Source organism: Liolophura sinensis, chromosome 10 (assembly GCF_032854445.1).
Source record: "Liolophura sinensis isolate JHLJ2023 chromosome 10, CUHK_Ljap_v2, whole genome shotgun sequence".
Taxonomy (NCBI): Eukaryota; Metazoa; Mollusca; class Polyplacophora; order Chitonida; family Chitonidae; genus Liolophura; species Liolophura sinensis.
In genome coordinates, this window is record NC_088304.1 from 16,824,478 (window position 1) to 16,840,882 (window position 16,405).

At 40.8% G+C, this 16,405-nt stretch overlaps 1 protein-coding gene across 1 annotated transcript; it reads left to right on the forward strand.

Annotated features, from left to right (window-relative positions):
- Positions 1–567: 567 nt before the first annotated feature.
- LOC135476934 (deoxynucleotidyltransferase terminal-interacting protein 1-like) lies at positions 568–16,191 on the forward strand. The gene is made up of 13 exons (XM_064757079.1): positions 568–933; positions 3,840–3,946; positions 4,665–4,770; positions 5,666–5,767; positions 6,577–6,678; positions 7,765–7,830; positions 8,133–8,164; positions 9,331–9,391; positions 10,185–10,243; positions 11,850–11,910; positions 12,686–12,810; positions 13,267–13,528; positions 15,480–16,191. Exons 1-13 carry the CDS (start codon positions 568–570, stop codon positions 15,636–15,638), a joined length of 1,608 nt encoding a protein of 535 aa, XP_064613149.1. The 3' UTR covers positions 15,639–16,191.
- The last annotated feature ends 214 nt before the right edge of the window (positions 16,192–16,405 follow it).

Here is a 16,405-nt window from a genome sequence, read left to right on the forward strand (position 1 = left end):
CTTCCCCTTCTCCCCTCAAGGCTATTTGTTGCAGGCAGTTCCTGCAAGTGAGCGTCGTTCCCCAAAACAGACATATGGATACTGCTGAGAGCGTAAACTCTCGCCATCAGCTGAGCGACATTTTTCTCCATCTCCTATTAGAGTAGGTCTCAGTCCTAATGAGCTTTTAGACATGACCTGGGGAGTAGGTGGTCCCCTACCCCGATTCTCCCCGAACCCTCACCACAGCCCTTCCCACTCTAAGAACCCCTGGGGACCAACCCCTGGAGACTCTCCGGATTCATGTCCCTCACCATGCTCATGGCCCTGTAGTAAGGATCTCCCCTTCTGGACCAGTGATGTGATAGCCCATCATACGCCCGCCTTGCCTGTTGGTGCAGTCATTGGCGAAGATTTGAAAGGACATTCTCCCAAGTCTCTCCATCGGGCCCCCACCCAAGGGAGCACCTGTCCCTGGTAAGCCCTTGCTGTCTGCCCACTTAGGGTGGTGCCCCCTTTTGTGTCCCCCAGGGTATGTACCCATCAGGCCCCCAGCCTACTCCTGCTTTTATCAGTCAGGGTCTCATCATGCATGCCCATGCACCCCCACGGGTTTCTGCCCCTTTACCCTCTCACCAACGGCCTGCTCCAAACCCCTTCTCTTTCCAGGCACTCCCCAGATGGGACACCCCAGGGAAGCTGCCTGCTCCGTCACAGTTGTCAAGCATTACTCGCCCTGTGGCTCAGACTGTGGCAGTTTGCCAAGCCTCAGTCACACTCCATGCGCAAGCAATTAAGAGTCCACGGCGCACAGAGGACTCTGATTCTGAAGGTATGCCTCGTTTGACCCCAGAAGGGCCCTGGCCTGGGATTCTGGAAGAGAAGAGAAGGCCGTCATTCCACCTGGGACTTCACCAAAATCAAGACAATGCTGAGACTGAGTACTCAGCTCTGGTAAGCTAGAGGGCATTAATCATCAAAGAATGTCATTACATACAAAGTTTGATTCAAAAATACCCAGACTAGCCCATAAAAAAGTTTGTTGAAAAATATTTAACCATTTGTCTCCTTCGAAATAACCCTTTTCGGCAGCCATGCATTGTTGCCATTATTTCTTTCAAGGATTGAAAGCACACTTTAGTCATTTTCTTAGGAATTGTATAGCCTTGTTTCTTTTCAATCCTGTCTTTGTGAAATAGTAGAGCTTAAAAAGTAAATCAGAGTCACTGTAAAATTTGACATAACAGGTATTTAAACTAAATCATCTACATTTTTTCATGTATCCTATTTTCGCCTTTGCCTATTATAAGTAGATTTTGAGCTACAGTCTGGGTATTTGTTGATCAAACCTCATTCTTTTCACAGTGTTAGCAAGATTTATGAAACTGAACTATGGGTGTAGTATGAGCATATAACTTTAATATAGCATACAGGATAGGACAGCTGAAGGTTTAGCACCTTTAGCCCACACTTTAATAGTAAATGTTTGACAAGAAAAATCACTGTGTACATGTATTGTATGGGGAAAATCTTCGACAAGTTTAAACAAGAGACCCAGGTTCGATCATTGGGTCATGCCAAAGACGTGATAAACCTGGTTAGACTTTAGACCCTGCTCATGTTGACCCAATATTAATACAGGAAATCATGAAGTCGTATCAACCATGGCAAACTCCAAAACATTTACCATTCACAAGATGTAAATCTGTCCTTTTGTTCAGTGAAATTTATGCATATAACTATTAAGAAAATTGATGCCAAAGATGAATTGCTTGTGTCACTAGATGCAAGCTTCATAAAACTGTGCAAATTACATCTCTGAACATCATAGTTTAATCAGAATGTTTCAATGTAGACCCATTGGTTGCAGCAGTGATTGAACAAGGAGTGATGCATGCTGGGACTAAGTTTGACATGATGTCTGGTGTACATGTATTTGACTTTGTTTTTCTGTGAGTAAACATTGAATTCACCATACCATCAGGATTTCCAACCGCAAGGAAAACAAAAAGTCTGCTTTAAATGTATATATGCATGTACTTGTAATGTAATGGAAGATACACATAAATGACCAGAGATGATTTGATGTCCCCTGAATCTGATTCTGTTCGCTTAAAACCTTGAAAATGGAAGAAATACGCTAGAATTTGGTGATCAGGTGTCAGAAAATCTACCACACTACTCCAATCGAGACAGATATGGACCAGATCCCTTCGTTGAGTTTTCAGAAACGGAAGATTACAGCAGACGGTCATGCACCACTACCCACAGTCATGGAGAATGACTACTGTGATATGTGTATTTTTGACATTCTCTAGTGTTTGCCATGAAGAAGATGGGCTGAAAAAAAAATGGTCATTTGTGTTACTGTTCCACAAGTTGTGATACTGTATTGCATTGAATCATCCTAATATGGCTCAGATTGTATCGTTTTAATTCTGCATTGATTGTCAGTTGTTTGTGCCATGTTGAAGTGGCATTGAGGGTCCAGTTTCTGACGAGTACATGTATCGGTGGTTTCTGAGGAGAGTTCAGCTAATGCAATGAAATACAACGATCACAAGAACAGCTAGTGTTCAGAAACACTTAAGATTTATACTACATACTTCTAATAAATAAAGCACAAATAATAAATTCTTGTCTTCTAATGTAGGCCTACTTTTGGTCCAAAAACAGCATTTTTTCCTGTATACAGAAATGTTTCAACAGGTAAAAAAATATTACCAGTCACATAGGGCAAGTTACCATAGAATTAAGTATTACCATAACCCCTGCTATCAAAACAAAATGAAAAGGTAAAGTTGTCAGCGAGGGAGTTATTGTGATAAACCCAGTAGGCATACAGGTTGAGGTGTAATAAATAAATGTAGGCCTAAGCCTGTGAGCGTCATTCACATCCAAATAATTAATTTATTCTAGAATGTTATGTACATACATCTACTTGTATTCCTGTTTGTAACTACAAGAATCTCTGTACTGGTATGGCTAGGCCCGTATACATGTATGCGCATATAAGGCTTTCGATTTTCTCACCCCCCCCCCCCCCCCCCCCTTCACTCAGTTAACTTCTCACTTTCAAGGTGTATTGCTGTGGACCCAAAATAGTGAAGTGTTCAGTATTTTAAAAAGTGTGTAGAAGGAGAGGATTATGCAGTACTGAATCTCTTGGAAAAGTAGGGAGTACCGCACTACCTCTGAAAATGATCTGTAGCACTGCTTGACCCCTTGGGTTACTGCCCAATAGTTGATCTTCCTTATTGTGTGAATGCCAGCAAACTTATTACACAAAGGTTTTATGATCCGTTGAAGAAGTTATCCGTTAAATTGTGGAATGAGGTGTTAATTACGTTTCCAGTATGTGATGAATATTTGGATATAATCCTGAAAAGATAGAAAGAAAGGTTGACAGATTGTACTTGTATTTTATGTGTCTTTGCCATCTTTGTACAAGAAGACAATTATTCATAGTCACAAAAAAAAAAATAAAAATAGAAGAAGAGCAGTAGCCCATTTCACAGCCCTTGGGCTCTTGTTAAAACATAAAGATTAGCTTGATAGTTACTTTCACCAGTGTTGAGCGACAAACCGTTCTCATCAATGCCACTCACAATCCGATGGCCCCACGGCATGGCTCCTCCAGCCATAGCTGGTATCGCTCGACTCGGCTAAAAAAAAGACAGCCGGCAAGATGGCCACAGGGGCCAACGTTAATTGTTTTTTTCTTTTAATGGAACATTTTGTGTGAAATTAAAGTGGTTGGAGATCTAATCTCCTTTTAAATTTTGAACTGATTTTTCCAATTTTGTTATTTGGGTGCTTATTTTCTGACTACTTCTAAGTGATCCATGTTTTTGTTGTAGGCTAATCCATTCAGTATGCGTGTACAGATTCTGAACAACTTCCCAACAAATTCAACACTCTACAGATCAGCATACAGGTCCCAGTCTGTGGCCATGCACAGAGCAAGGTCAGTACCTACTATATCCTTGGCTAGGCAAAGAACAGGATCAGTTCCCATTATGAGTCCGAGACTATGTTAGAGGCATGGGTAGAGCAGACTGAGTTGGAATTCTGTAAAAGCGTGTAAGATATGGTGGAAAAGTTTTACGCTTAACTATATGAGTTGATTTGAATGGATTGATAGAGGTAGCAGGCTTTTATACTACGGATTTGCTACGATAACTAATGGTTCACCCAAAATAAATGCACCTAAAAATAACGTCAGAAAAAAATAACTATTAAGACAATTGAGTGATTTGATGAACTGACAGTGTGCTAAACCTGGGTTTGGATCTGGTGTAAATGTTTTTGTGAGTGTGTACACACAGGTCAAATCTGTTAACATTGAGCAACAGACTCTTTTGACTTAATTAAAGACTTTCAGAAAGGTAATATTCCACAAAACAGTGGTCTCTGATTGACTGAGGAAATTGAACTGTGTGAACCAGCATTGTTTGGCAAGTAACTGACGCCAGTAATGTGACTAACACGTTGTCATGTGACCAACAGATTGTCATATGACCAACAGATTGTCATGTGAGCATGATTGAGCATGGTTGGGAGAAACATTTGGCGTTTGTTGTGACTTCTGAAGAATTGATGTTCTTTCTCTCAAGAACTGAAAACTTTTACGTTGTATGATATGATAATAACATTGACGATGGGATACCTTGTGAAACATACAGATGCAGTTGTATAACAAGTGCGGCGAAATCTCTGGACATCCTGCGACAGAATTTGCAGAAGGCTATGAATAAGGAAATCGATGAAATTATACAGAAATACATGGAGGTGAGTTGGAATTCGGCTCATTGTCTGTGTTCCTTACACAGAACAGCCGCTCCCTTCCCCCAGATACATGGTCAGTCCAAACAGGGCATGGGAGTGGTCCACAACCTATTCGGATAGACTGCTACATACTTAAATAAAGTAACCATGTTGGTGTTGATTGCACTGTTGATACAAGTTGATGGAAAATCATAGGAAGTTATCCATGTAGGATTTACTGTTAATCACAGTTAATTTAACAGGATTGTTTAACCAGCATAGTAGTGCAGGGTGAGTGGTGAAATATTCCATGAAATTGTAGGTGCTGAGAGAGCCCATGAGATTTCCAGCTCACAAGGGAGCTATCAGCCATAACACTACCTCACATTTGAGCTGGGAATAGTAGTGACTGCCTCTTAGCACTGTATATTTCACTGTATGCTGTCATGTCAATTACTGTGTATCACCTAAAGTTTTCAAGTGACACATGTTGCTTTCTCCACCTAATAGGTGTACTTAAGACTTCTTTGTGAAGTTTAATTAATTTCCTATCAGATATTTGAAGTGTTGGCATCAGAAGTATGATTTTAAGGCCATAAAGTGCTTCCGCAAGTGCGCTTTTAAGTACCAGATTTATAGTCGATTTACAGTATGTGCATTTGTTTATCAGTTGGCAATTGTTTATTTGTTATGGAGATGCGGGGAGGAACAGGCCCAGTAGACCTCATTTGTATCTTTATATTCTTTACCCCAAAGTGTATCATCAGTATTGTTACTAGAATAAAAAATTAGAGGCCAGTAGATTGGTGTTTGTATTTGTTTTCTCTCCATCCATATAATATACATTTATAGGTGTATGTTGTAAATCAGAAACACAGTGAAAGTTGAATGTTACTACATGAATTTGTTTTCTTTTTAGAAATTTTTCAAGCCAGGCATAGAGAACATCAAGCTAAATAATGGTCAGAACTCGGTGAGCGAGGAGCATGTACATGCAGTATCAAGACAAATCCTGGAAGAGGTACTGAAATTAACTTTTTCAGTGGTTTTAAAGGTTGGGAATAACATAACAAGAAAGTGAGTCTTACGGATGTGCATGCTCCATTTATTCGTAGATGTTTTGTCTGTTGTTGGAAGCTGCCTAAATAACAGGCCATTAGCATCAGAATAACAAAGCTAAAGCTCAGAAGGGACAAGACGTTCTTTCCTCAGTGCCTATGACCTTCTAATCCTCAACACTGAAACCTCCTTCTGTGACTACACTCCTTTTTGTTAAATCCTAGTGTTTACTGATTTGTTGGAGCACTATTTATTAGTTACATAGTGCTCACAATTTGACATTTATGTCTCATGCTATGTGCCTATATCCAATAACTCTACTGTTATTCCACTGACTTTATAGAGATGTTAGTTTCTAAATGGAGATGGAATAAATAGAAGTTGTACATCCTTAAGAATCTCTTAAACTCTGTTAGCTAGATGTACATGAATGTTTGGGTTTTCCAAAAAGGAACACTATAGCTATGCCAGCCTTGGGTTTGACACGGGAAAGGGTATCTCACCAATCCATTGTCAACTGATACTCAGCGTTTTGATGTTATTATGTTATTATTATTTACGCTCATTTGTATTTATTGACTTGTTTTCTATTACTGATTAAAATGACCATAGTTAAATTGACATGGTGATGAAATTAAAGAATGTGTTTAACAGTCACATTGTTTTGAATGTCAAGGGTTTGTTCAAGATTAGAATATGTACATTTGAAGGAGACTGAAAACACCCGAGTTTTAATGTTGGGTTTGTGATTGTGTATGCAAATTTTGACAGGCCAAGAAGATGTACATCTCTGAACGTCCCAGAAGCACGACACCTGTTCGTGACTTCCCTGACAACGTTTCAGAAACTGGCAGCTCCAGTGGAAGAATACGTGTAAGTAGTACTTGTAACCGTTGAGGGTCAGTAATTTGCACCTTGATTAGAAGTATTCTTGTAAGTAATTTTGACCTTAAAAAGGTGTCAGAAACTGGCAGTTCTGTAAGAAGAAAGTGTGTAAGTAGTGATGATAATGTGCTAGAAACGGACAGCTCCAGTTTAAGAGTGTAGGTACCCTAATTCGTCTCACTTCTGTAACCAATATTTTGAAACATTCGGTGGAAACTATTTGGTGTAGAGAAATAAATTCCACAGTTTTGGGAAGCTTGCATTTTAAGTGACACAAACAAATCATTTTTGTATTTACAATGTGTCAAAAACAGGGAGTGCTGTTGCAAGAATTTGTCTTGGTAGTTCTGGTAAGGTGTCAGAAATGAACACCTCTAGTGGAAAAATTTGTGTAAATAGTGACAATAATGTGTCAGAAACTGCCTGCTCTCGCATAAAAATAATTCACGTAAACATGAGTGCACTAATTACCTGTCAGAAATGGGCAGTGGAAGAATTTATGTGTACAGTAAGTATTTGTTAAAACCTGTACCATTGATCCTTGATTATGGTGATGGTGTCCATTCTTATACCTGACCACACCCTCAGGTGAGGGGTCTGATAGACAGACCACCTGCGCCATTGATCCTTGATTATGGTGATGGTGTCCATTCTTATACCTGACAGCATCTTCAGGTAAGAGGTCTGATAGTCAGACAACCTGTACCATTGATCCTTGATTATAGTCATGGTGTTTTTTCTTATACCTGACCACATCCTGAGATGAGGGGTCAGACCGACCACCTGCACCATTGATCCTTGATTATGGTGATGGTGTTCATTCTTATACCTGACCACATCCTCAGGTGAGAGGTCTGATAGACAGACCACCTGTACCATTTGTCGTTGATTATAGTCATGGTGTTCATTCTCATACCTGACCACATCCTGAGCTGAGGTATTTATCACTGCTATTCTTTTCTTAGAAAGCCAGCAGACTCTGAGTTTGTATTGAATCACATATATACATTCCTAGTGCAGTAGCTACTTACTGAGCTGCCATTTGTTGAGATTGTGTACTCTTATTTTTCCCAGATTCCCAGTCGACGACGGAGGCCTTCCGATTCAGACTCAGAGAGAAGTCTGCCTGTGAAGAGAAAGGTGTGTTTGCCTCTAATTGCAAATTTATGCTAATTTGAACCGTTCAGCCATTTGCGCTAAGTGTAATGTTTTAACAAGTGTAGCTGACAGTTTTTGTCAAGATGTGCACTTAGTCACAGGATTAAGAGGTGGTGTTTTCTGTAATGGCAGCCTGTTTTCTTACACCCATAAACCCGCCTCTTTTGTGGTGGTTTAAATGACGATGTTGTATAATGCATTGAATCTATGACACAATGTTAAAAATTAATCACGAAAAACACGAAAAACTTCAATTCATGTTTGCTTTCTTGCTTATTCAACAGAGGAAAGGAAGGCCTCCTCTAAATATGAGTGGGTATGTGATCTTTCTTTACTCTTACCTTTTGCTTTTTCATTTGTGGTCGGACCCTCCGCATACGGTGGCTGGAACCTGTGTGTATGATGACTGCACCCTGCGTGTATGATGGCTGCACCCTGTGTGTATGATGGCTGCACCCTGCGTGTATGATGGCTGCACCCTGTGTGTATGATGGCTGCACCCTGCGTGTATGATGGCTGCACCCTGTGTGTATGATGGCTGCACCCTGTGTGTATGATGGCTGCACTCTGCGTGTATGATGGCTGCATCCTGTATGTATGATGGCCGCATCCTGCGTGTATGATGGCTGCACCCTGTGTGTATGATGGCTGCATCCTGCGTGTATGATGGCTGCACCCTGCGTGTATGATGGCTGCATCCTGCGTGTATGATGGCTACACCCTGTCTTTATGATGGCCTCACCCTGCGTGTGTTGTAAGGAGTATGCGTGATCGAGTGAAAGTCTTCATTTCTTTTGAACCAATTTGTACAGCATGATGTTATACAGCCATTAGCTGCCGCACACTGAATTGACTTGCATGTAAATGTACAGCGTAGCTGTTTTCCTGCAGTGTGCATGCTCACAACAGAAGGTTTTTAAAGTCATGTGATTTACATTGCATGTATTGGGAACATGCTGTATTTTAGTGTCCTGACCAGCCCTGATCGACCCTCTGGGCAGCCCTGATCGACCCTCTGGGCAGCCCTGATCGACCCTCTGGGCAGCCCTGATCGACCCTCTGGGCAGCCCTGATCGACCCTCTGGGCAACGTGAGAAAATAATACACGTCACAATACTTCAAGGACATGACAGGATCTGCACATCGTGGGAAGAGGAAATGGGTTAGGGTTGATGTGTACTGTACATGTAAGGAATGTATTAATGCAATGAGTAATGTAAGAAATACGGCAAATCCATGGTGTATAATAAAGCTGTTTTATTTCTGAGCGTGACAAAGAGGTTCCTCTGACTTTTCTAAGCACAATGACATCATGTGCATAGAACATTATATCTATTGAATACACACTGCTATTTGTACTTTACAAAAGGTTGTGTTGTGACTGGCAGGTCCAATGTATAACACTGAAAATGCAGCCTTCTTTATCAGGCACTGGTAATCAGACAATGGTAACCTGGCAATGGTGCATTGATTCATTTGCAGGCGAGGAACACCATCAAAAACACTGAAATCTCACTCACCTGTCAGAAGAGAAGGGCCAAAGGTAAAGGTTTTTGTCTTGATACATATCTTTCCTTGGTTACATATTGTAAATGGCTATATTTTGCCCTTGACCAAATTGCACATTTGGTCTTACTCGATCAGTTCTGTTGGTCTAACAGAGGTGTTCTGAAATTTTTTGAGAAGGTGGGATGATAGCTGAAATGATTTTAATGACATTTTGTTTGCCTCTAAAAATGCATTATTTGGTATAGACTTTTAGGTCATTTTATACTGGTATTGTACATACTCAGTTAAGCTCTATTACTGTACAAAGCTACATTACACAGAGCAGACATGGGTTAAGATGATAGTAGCTGCATGGTGATGAGTTAAAGACATGTTGTGTTTGTATTTACAATTATCTGTGCTCACAAGTACCCTCACTCAGAGGAATTGGGCCCAATTATGTCAAGTACTGTGTTTCATCTAAAGTTGGGCCTTTAAAAATGCATTTTTATAAGCAAGTCAAGGCCTTAAAATGATACTTCTGCATCTACCTATCCCTGTAAGGACAATAAATCAGTCAGAGTTAAGCAAAGTTTGTGACTTGGAAAAGGCTAAACATCAGGTGAACTACATCATACATATGGAAAATTCCAGGACAAACTTTTTATCACAGGATAAAATTTTGATCATTTTAAAACACTTTCTGTCATAAATAAGATAAAAGGATGTAAATGTTTAAATGGTAATAATTTAAGTATTAGTAGATGTTTAGTAGGATCTTTAGTTCCATGCTGGAGGTAAAAGTTGATTGAGATTTCATTGTGGCGAATAATTTGTTTGTGTGACAGTGGGAAACTGATCGCATCAAGGTCGACACACTGTTTGTAATGGGAGCCAGAGCTAACAAGTAAGTGTTTCAAATACTGTATTTTTTTGCACGAAAAAAAAAATGTTCCCATGCAACACTCCTTTTTGCATCAAAAGGTTAAAGTTCAGTTTCCTTTTCCAAGAAAATACAATAAATGCAGCTTCCAACATTTTTCTGTTTTGAGGCCAAGGTTAGAGTGGGCAAGTTTTAATACGGTCTATGAGGTAAAGTCTCTACTTCAGTGTTATGCTCATCATCTAAATACATTCAGAGGTTTGATTGAAAACTTCAGCCTATGAAACCAAAATTTTGTATTCTTTTGACATGTTTACTTGAAAAGTCTCAGATTTACTTTATATGCATTAACAATTTTATTAACTTATGCTACATGCCACCAATCTATCTACTGTTGTACACACCAAGTAATGATGGCATATACATGTTTAACTGAAAAAATCTTCAGATTTACTTTATATGTGTTAAGAATTTTATTAACTTATGCTACATGCCACCAATCTATCTGCTGATGTACACACCAAGTAATGATGGCATACACATGTTTAACTGAAAAGTCTTCAGATTTACTTTATATGCATTAACAATTTTATTAACTTATGCTACATGCCACCAATCTATCTGCTGTTGTACACACCAAGTAATGATGGCATATAAGTGTTTAACTGAAAAAATCTTCAGATTTACTTTATATGTGTTAAGAATTTTATTAACTTGTGCTACATGCCACCAATCTATCTGCTGATGTACACACCAAGTAATGATGGCATATACATGTTTAACTGAAAAATCTTCAGATTTACTTTATATGTGTTAAGAATTTTATTAACTTATGCTACATGCCACCAATCTGTCTGCTGATGCACACACCAAATATGTGGGAACATGATGAGGAAATTCAGCATAATATAGGAATGGTTGAACATTTACAGAAGGTATTAAGTATTTGAGCTTTTGGGTGACCTCAATTTTATGGAGGACACTATAAAAATCCAAAAATTGAATAAAAGTGAAACTTTAAATCCACCATTTAATTTTGTACAATCTCGATATTTTGATGATCCTCCTGTTTTTTTTTAAAGCTTTTCAGTTATGTAAATATGTCTAAAACCCTCTAGAAAATGGCTGGGACAGTCTACATTTCTCATAAATTAGGATTAAATTTTTCTTTTATGCCCTCCTCATACAGTGAAAAAAGATTTATTTTGCCGGTAAAGAAACAATTTTAATTGGTGTGGAATTTGAAAAAAGAGAAAATAACCAAGCACCCATATATGCAGTAAGTTTGAAAAATTATGATAAATAAGTCTGAGGCCCCATGATCACAAAGCTGTCTATAAAGATTTAGGGCAGACTTAGTCTTGACTTCAAAACATTTTCCTGCATTAAAATTGTGATTTTAATACTTAGAAATATCATAGACTTTCCGAACAAATTGAAAAAGCATTAAAGTTCATGAGCAATGCCACAATTTAAAACCAAGTACATGCATGACTTACATCTTATGTCTAAGATGGCTTCATGATCTCAGAGTTTCTGAGATAAATATTTCAACACTACATTGCTAACCCATTAGAAAGCCAGAAGTACTAATATGGCTGTAATGTTGACTGAGTCCTCTTGTTTTCAGAGCGCTGGGATTGGGAGCAACACGAGGTAGACTTTACATCAAGCATCCGGATATATTCAAGGTTTGTCCAACCATTCATACCATTCATTTGTTGAGAAAGATTGAAATGTGTACCATATACATCATATGTATCCTCACTGGAGGAAGAACAGTGTTCAGACATGAGTCATTTCAAGCTGAAGACCATAAAATTGGAAGTCTTCATACTTTCTTGCTTTACTCTACATAGTAGGCTAATTACTGGTTGGCTCATTTTTGGCCAGTTGTCCATGGAGACAAGGTTTTTTTAGGTGAGAAATCCCATGATGTATGGAGAAATATGGAAACCAGTGACATATTTCTCAGATGTTCTCGGGGCCTCCGTGGCTCAGTCGGTTAAAGCGCTAGCGCAGCGTAATGACCCAGGAGTCTCTCACCAATGCGGTCGCTGTGAGTTCAAGTCCAGCTCATGCTGGCGGCCGTACATGAGAAGGTCTGCCAGCAACCTGCGGATGGTCGTGGGTTTCCCCCGGGCTCTGCCTGGTTTCCACCCACCATAATGCTGGCCGCCGTCGTATAAGTGAAATATTCTTCAGTACGGCGTAAAACACCAATCAAAAAAAAAAAAAAAAAAATCTCAGATGTTCTCACATAACTATCTTTATGACGGAAGTGATTAATTGGCTTTGGTTATCTAGCTCCGCCACCCCACCAACGGAGCTACGTTGTACATGCACCAATTGCTCAACCATTCCTGGAGTGTACCAGACAGAAATGTCTGTCTTGTTTGTGGAGACCATGTAAACGGCATTTGATGGCCAAATCTCATTTGATGGCTGTTGTGCTTGTTGTTGCAGTATTCAGGTGACCAGGATGACAAGCAGTGGCTGTTTGACAACCACCACATGCCAGCCACGGGAGGCAAGGCCTATATGTTGATGGTTGAGGACATACAGGAGCTGGCAAAGAGCGATGAATATAGGTAAAACATTAGGCTAGTTAATGTAGTTTTGTAATAGGTGAGTTACGAGTTTGAACTCGCTTATCGCTAAAGACTTACAACAAGACTTACTGTACCGTGTGACCTATCAAAAATTTTGGGAAACTGTTTTTGATCATATGTACTATAACTTTGGTTTTTGAAAAAAGATTCACATAAAGGGATTTAGAGTGGAGGAATATACGTTAAAGCAGGAATCTCTATACACAGCAGAAAATTCCGAAACATCAGAAGATTCTGTTTTGCAGGACTCTCCTTTTACGGCCATTTTAAGCCATGTATGTGGTTTCCATCTTGCAAGAGACATGTCCTTAAACATGAGTTGGAAAAAAGTAAATTGTAATCACAATTTAATAGACGAAAGAATTTTGGTACATGTTAATGTTTGTGGGGTTAAGACAAGGTGCTTCATGCTCCCTCTTTTGTTTGTTTACTCAGAGACAGCCCAAACCTCCTCCTGGATGAAATCATTGGGTTTACTGTCCCAGAGTGGATGTGCGAAAAGATGAAGATACAAATGGCTGCCATGAGAACGGATATGCCCAAACCTAAGGTAACCAGTCGAAGTCGCTCAGGAACGCCAGACACACGTACACCTCAAGGCGCCGGCCAAGTTTCCAGGGAAACACATGCCAAACTGCCATTCTCTGCATTTTCAAGCACTGCCAGTAAACAGGTACTGGTGGAAGTGAAGACAGAAGTAAGTAGCTTAGAGATAATAATGTCTTGTGTCAGTCATGTATCTGTATACTGTGGCTAAGTAGGCCATGTATTTGTCAGTCATGTGTCAGTATACTGTCACTGGAAAAGCCAAGTATTGCTCAGTCCTGAGTCAGTATATTGGTTGGATTGGCCAAGCACTGCTCAGTTCTGTGTCAGTTTACTGTGGCTGGAGAGGCCAAGCATTGCTCAGTCCTATATAAGTACACTGTGGCTGGAGACTCCAAGCGCTGCTCAGTACTGTGTCAGTTCACTGTGGTTGGAGAGGCCAAGCGCTGCTCAATTCTGTGTCAGTTTACTGTGGCTGGAGAGGCCAAGCATTGCTCAGTCCTATGTAAGTACACTGTGACTGGGGAGGCCAAGGGCTGCTCAGTCCTATGTAAGTACACTGTGGCTGGAGAGGCCAAGCGCTGCTCAGTTCTGTGTCAGTTTACTGTGGCTGGAGAGGCCAAGTGCTGCTCAATTCTGTGTCAGTTTACTGTGGCTGGAGAGGCCAAGCATTGCTCAGTCCTATGTAAGTACACTGTGACTAGAGAGACCAAGCTCTGCTCAGTTCTGTGTCAGTTCACTGTGGTTGGAGAGGCCAAGTGCTGCTCAATTCTGTGTCAGTTTACTGTGGCTGGAGAGGCCAAGCATTGCTCAGTCCTATGTAAGTACACTGTGGCTGGAGAGGCCAAGCTCTGCTCAGTTCTGTGTCAGTACGCTGTGGCTGGAGAGGCCAAGCGCTGCTCAGTTCTGTGTCAGTTCACTGTGGCTGGAGAGGCCAAGCTCTGCTCAGTTCTGTGTCAGTTCACTGTGGTTGGAGAGGCCAAGTGCTGCTCAATTCTGTGTCAGTTTACTGTGACTGGAGAGGCCAAGCATTGCTCAGTCCTATGTAAGTACACTGTGGCTGGAGAGGCCAAGCTCTGCTCAGTTCTGTGTCAGTTCACTGTGGTTGGAGAGGCCAAGTGCTGCTCAATTCTGTGTCAGTTTACTGTGGCTGGAGAGGCCAAGCATTGCTCAGTCCTATGTAAGTACACTGTGGCTGGAGACTCCAAGCGCTGCTCAGTACTGTGTCAGTTCACTGTGGTTGGAGAGGCCAGGGTCTGCTCAGTTCTGTGTCAGTTTACTGTGGCTGGAGAGGCTAAGCATTGCTCAGTCCTATGTAAGTAAACTGTGACTGGGGAGGCCAAGGGCTGCTCAGTCCTATGTAAGTACAGTGTGGCTGGAGAGGCCAAGCGCTGCTCAGTTCTGTGTCAGTTCACTGTATCTGGAGAGGCCAAGTGCTGCTCAGTTCTGTGTAACTACACTGTGCTTGGAGAGGCCAAGCACTGCTCAGTCCTATGTAAGCACACTGTGGCTGGATAGGCCAAGCGCTGCTCAGTTCTGTGTTAGTACACTGTGGCTGGAGAGGCCAGGTGCTGCTCAGTCCTGTGTAAGCACACTGTGCTTGGAGAGGCCAAGTACTCCTCAGTTCTGTGTCATCATACTTTGCTTAGATAGGCAGGTTATGAAGGATGGGCTGAATATTGAAGGATAGGCCAGGTATTGAAGGATAGGCTGAATATTGAAGGATAGGCCAGGTATTGAAGAATAGGCTGAATATTGAAGGATAGGCCAGGTATTGAAGGATAGGCTTAATATTGAAGGATAGGCCAGGTTTTGAAGAATAGGCTGAATATTGAAGGATAGGCTTAATATTGAAGGATAGGCCAGGTATTGAAGGATAGGCTTAATATTGAAGGATAGGCTTAATATTGAAGGAAAGGACAGGTATTGAAGAATAGGCCGCATATTGATCAGCCCTGAGTTGGTGTATTATGAAAGGGTAGAGCATCTCATATGATGCGTTTTTTTGTAACATGACCTTGTTACTAGAGGAATAGTTGGGCAATATTTCCCATGTCCTGTTTATTCTCACAGTTGGCTTTCTCTGTGTTTGTGTATTTCAGCCTTCGCCATCAAACACAGAGGAAATGGAACTGCTGTCTACAGGGGACAACGAGGAACAAAATCATGTGGAAATGTCACCCCTGAACATGGGCGGAGGTTTTGATGATGTCAACTCAGACCTTGACACACTGGATGAAGCCCCCTTCCTGGCCCAGTAAGATGGATGTTAGTAAGGCCACCCAGTTCAATTTGTTGTCTTGTGGGGGATATAAATGTTTTTTCATTGTTGGATAAAGGTATAAAAAAAATACTTGAGAATTATGTAAATTATGGATAAAGTGGGCTATCCCAGCAATTTTTCCTGTTAAGGATGGTGTTTACATGATTTGATGTATGATCCATTATTGTTGATAACATAACTAAGGGCAGTACGGATAACTTTTCCGACAAACAACATTATAAGCCTCTTACGATCCTTTCTTAATCTGCTTACAAGCTGCAAGGTAAGTTGTTAGACACTATTTCAAAGCTCTGTTTTGTCAGCCGATACCAAATTCTTCATAGGACTGCATGTTCTTCACATTCAAAGACAGAGATTTCTGGCGCTGAAAATAAAAGCTTCCAAATTCAAGACTTAATGTTGGTTGTTGTTATAGACAGATCTATGGAAAAATGTATATATATATATATATACATACTAAAATGGCAGCTTATTAGCAGTTAAGATTAGTGGCATATTTAATGTGAAGTGAGAGACAAGTTTGATCAATTTTTTAGGGGGCCTCCGTGGCTCAGTCGGTTAGCGCGCTAGCGCAGCGTAATGACCCAGAAGCCTCTCACCAATGCGGTCGCTGTGAGTTCAAGACCAGCTCATGCTGCCTTCCTCTCCGGCCGTACGTGGGAAGGTCTGCCAGCAACCTGCGGATAGTCGTGGGTTTCCTCCGGGCTCTGCCCGGTTTCCACCCACCATAATGCTGGCCGCCGT

Excerpts from the sequence above, each read along its gene's own strand:
- LOC135476934 (XM_064757079.1), top strand. The coding sequence starts at position 568 with ATGCATGCCCATGCACCCCCACGGGTTTCTGCCCCTTTACCCTCTCAC. Across the intron at positions 3,947-4,664 it reads GTGGCCATGCACAGAGCAAG|ATGCAGTTGTATAACAAGTG; the intron begins GTCAGTACCTAC and ends TGAAACATACAG. Across the intron at positions 11,911-12,685 it reads AGCATCCGGATATATTCAAG|TATTCAGGTGACCAGGATGA; the intron begins GTTTGTCCAACC and ends TTGTTGTTGCAG.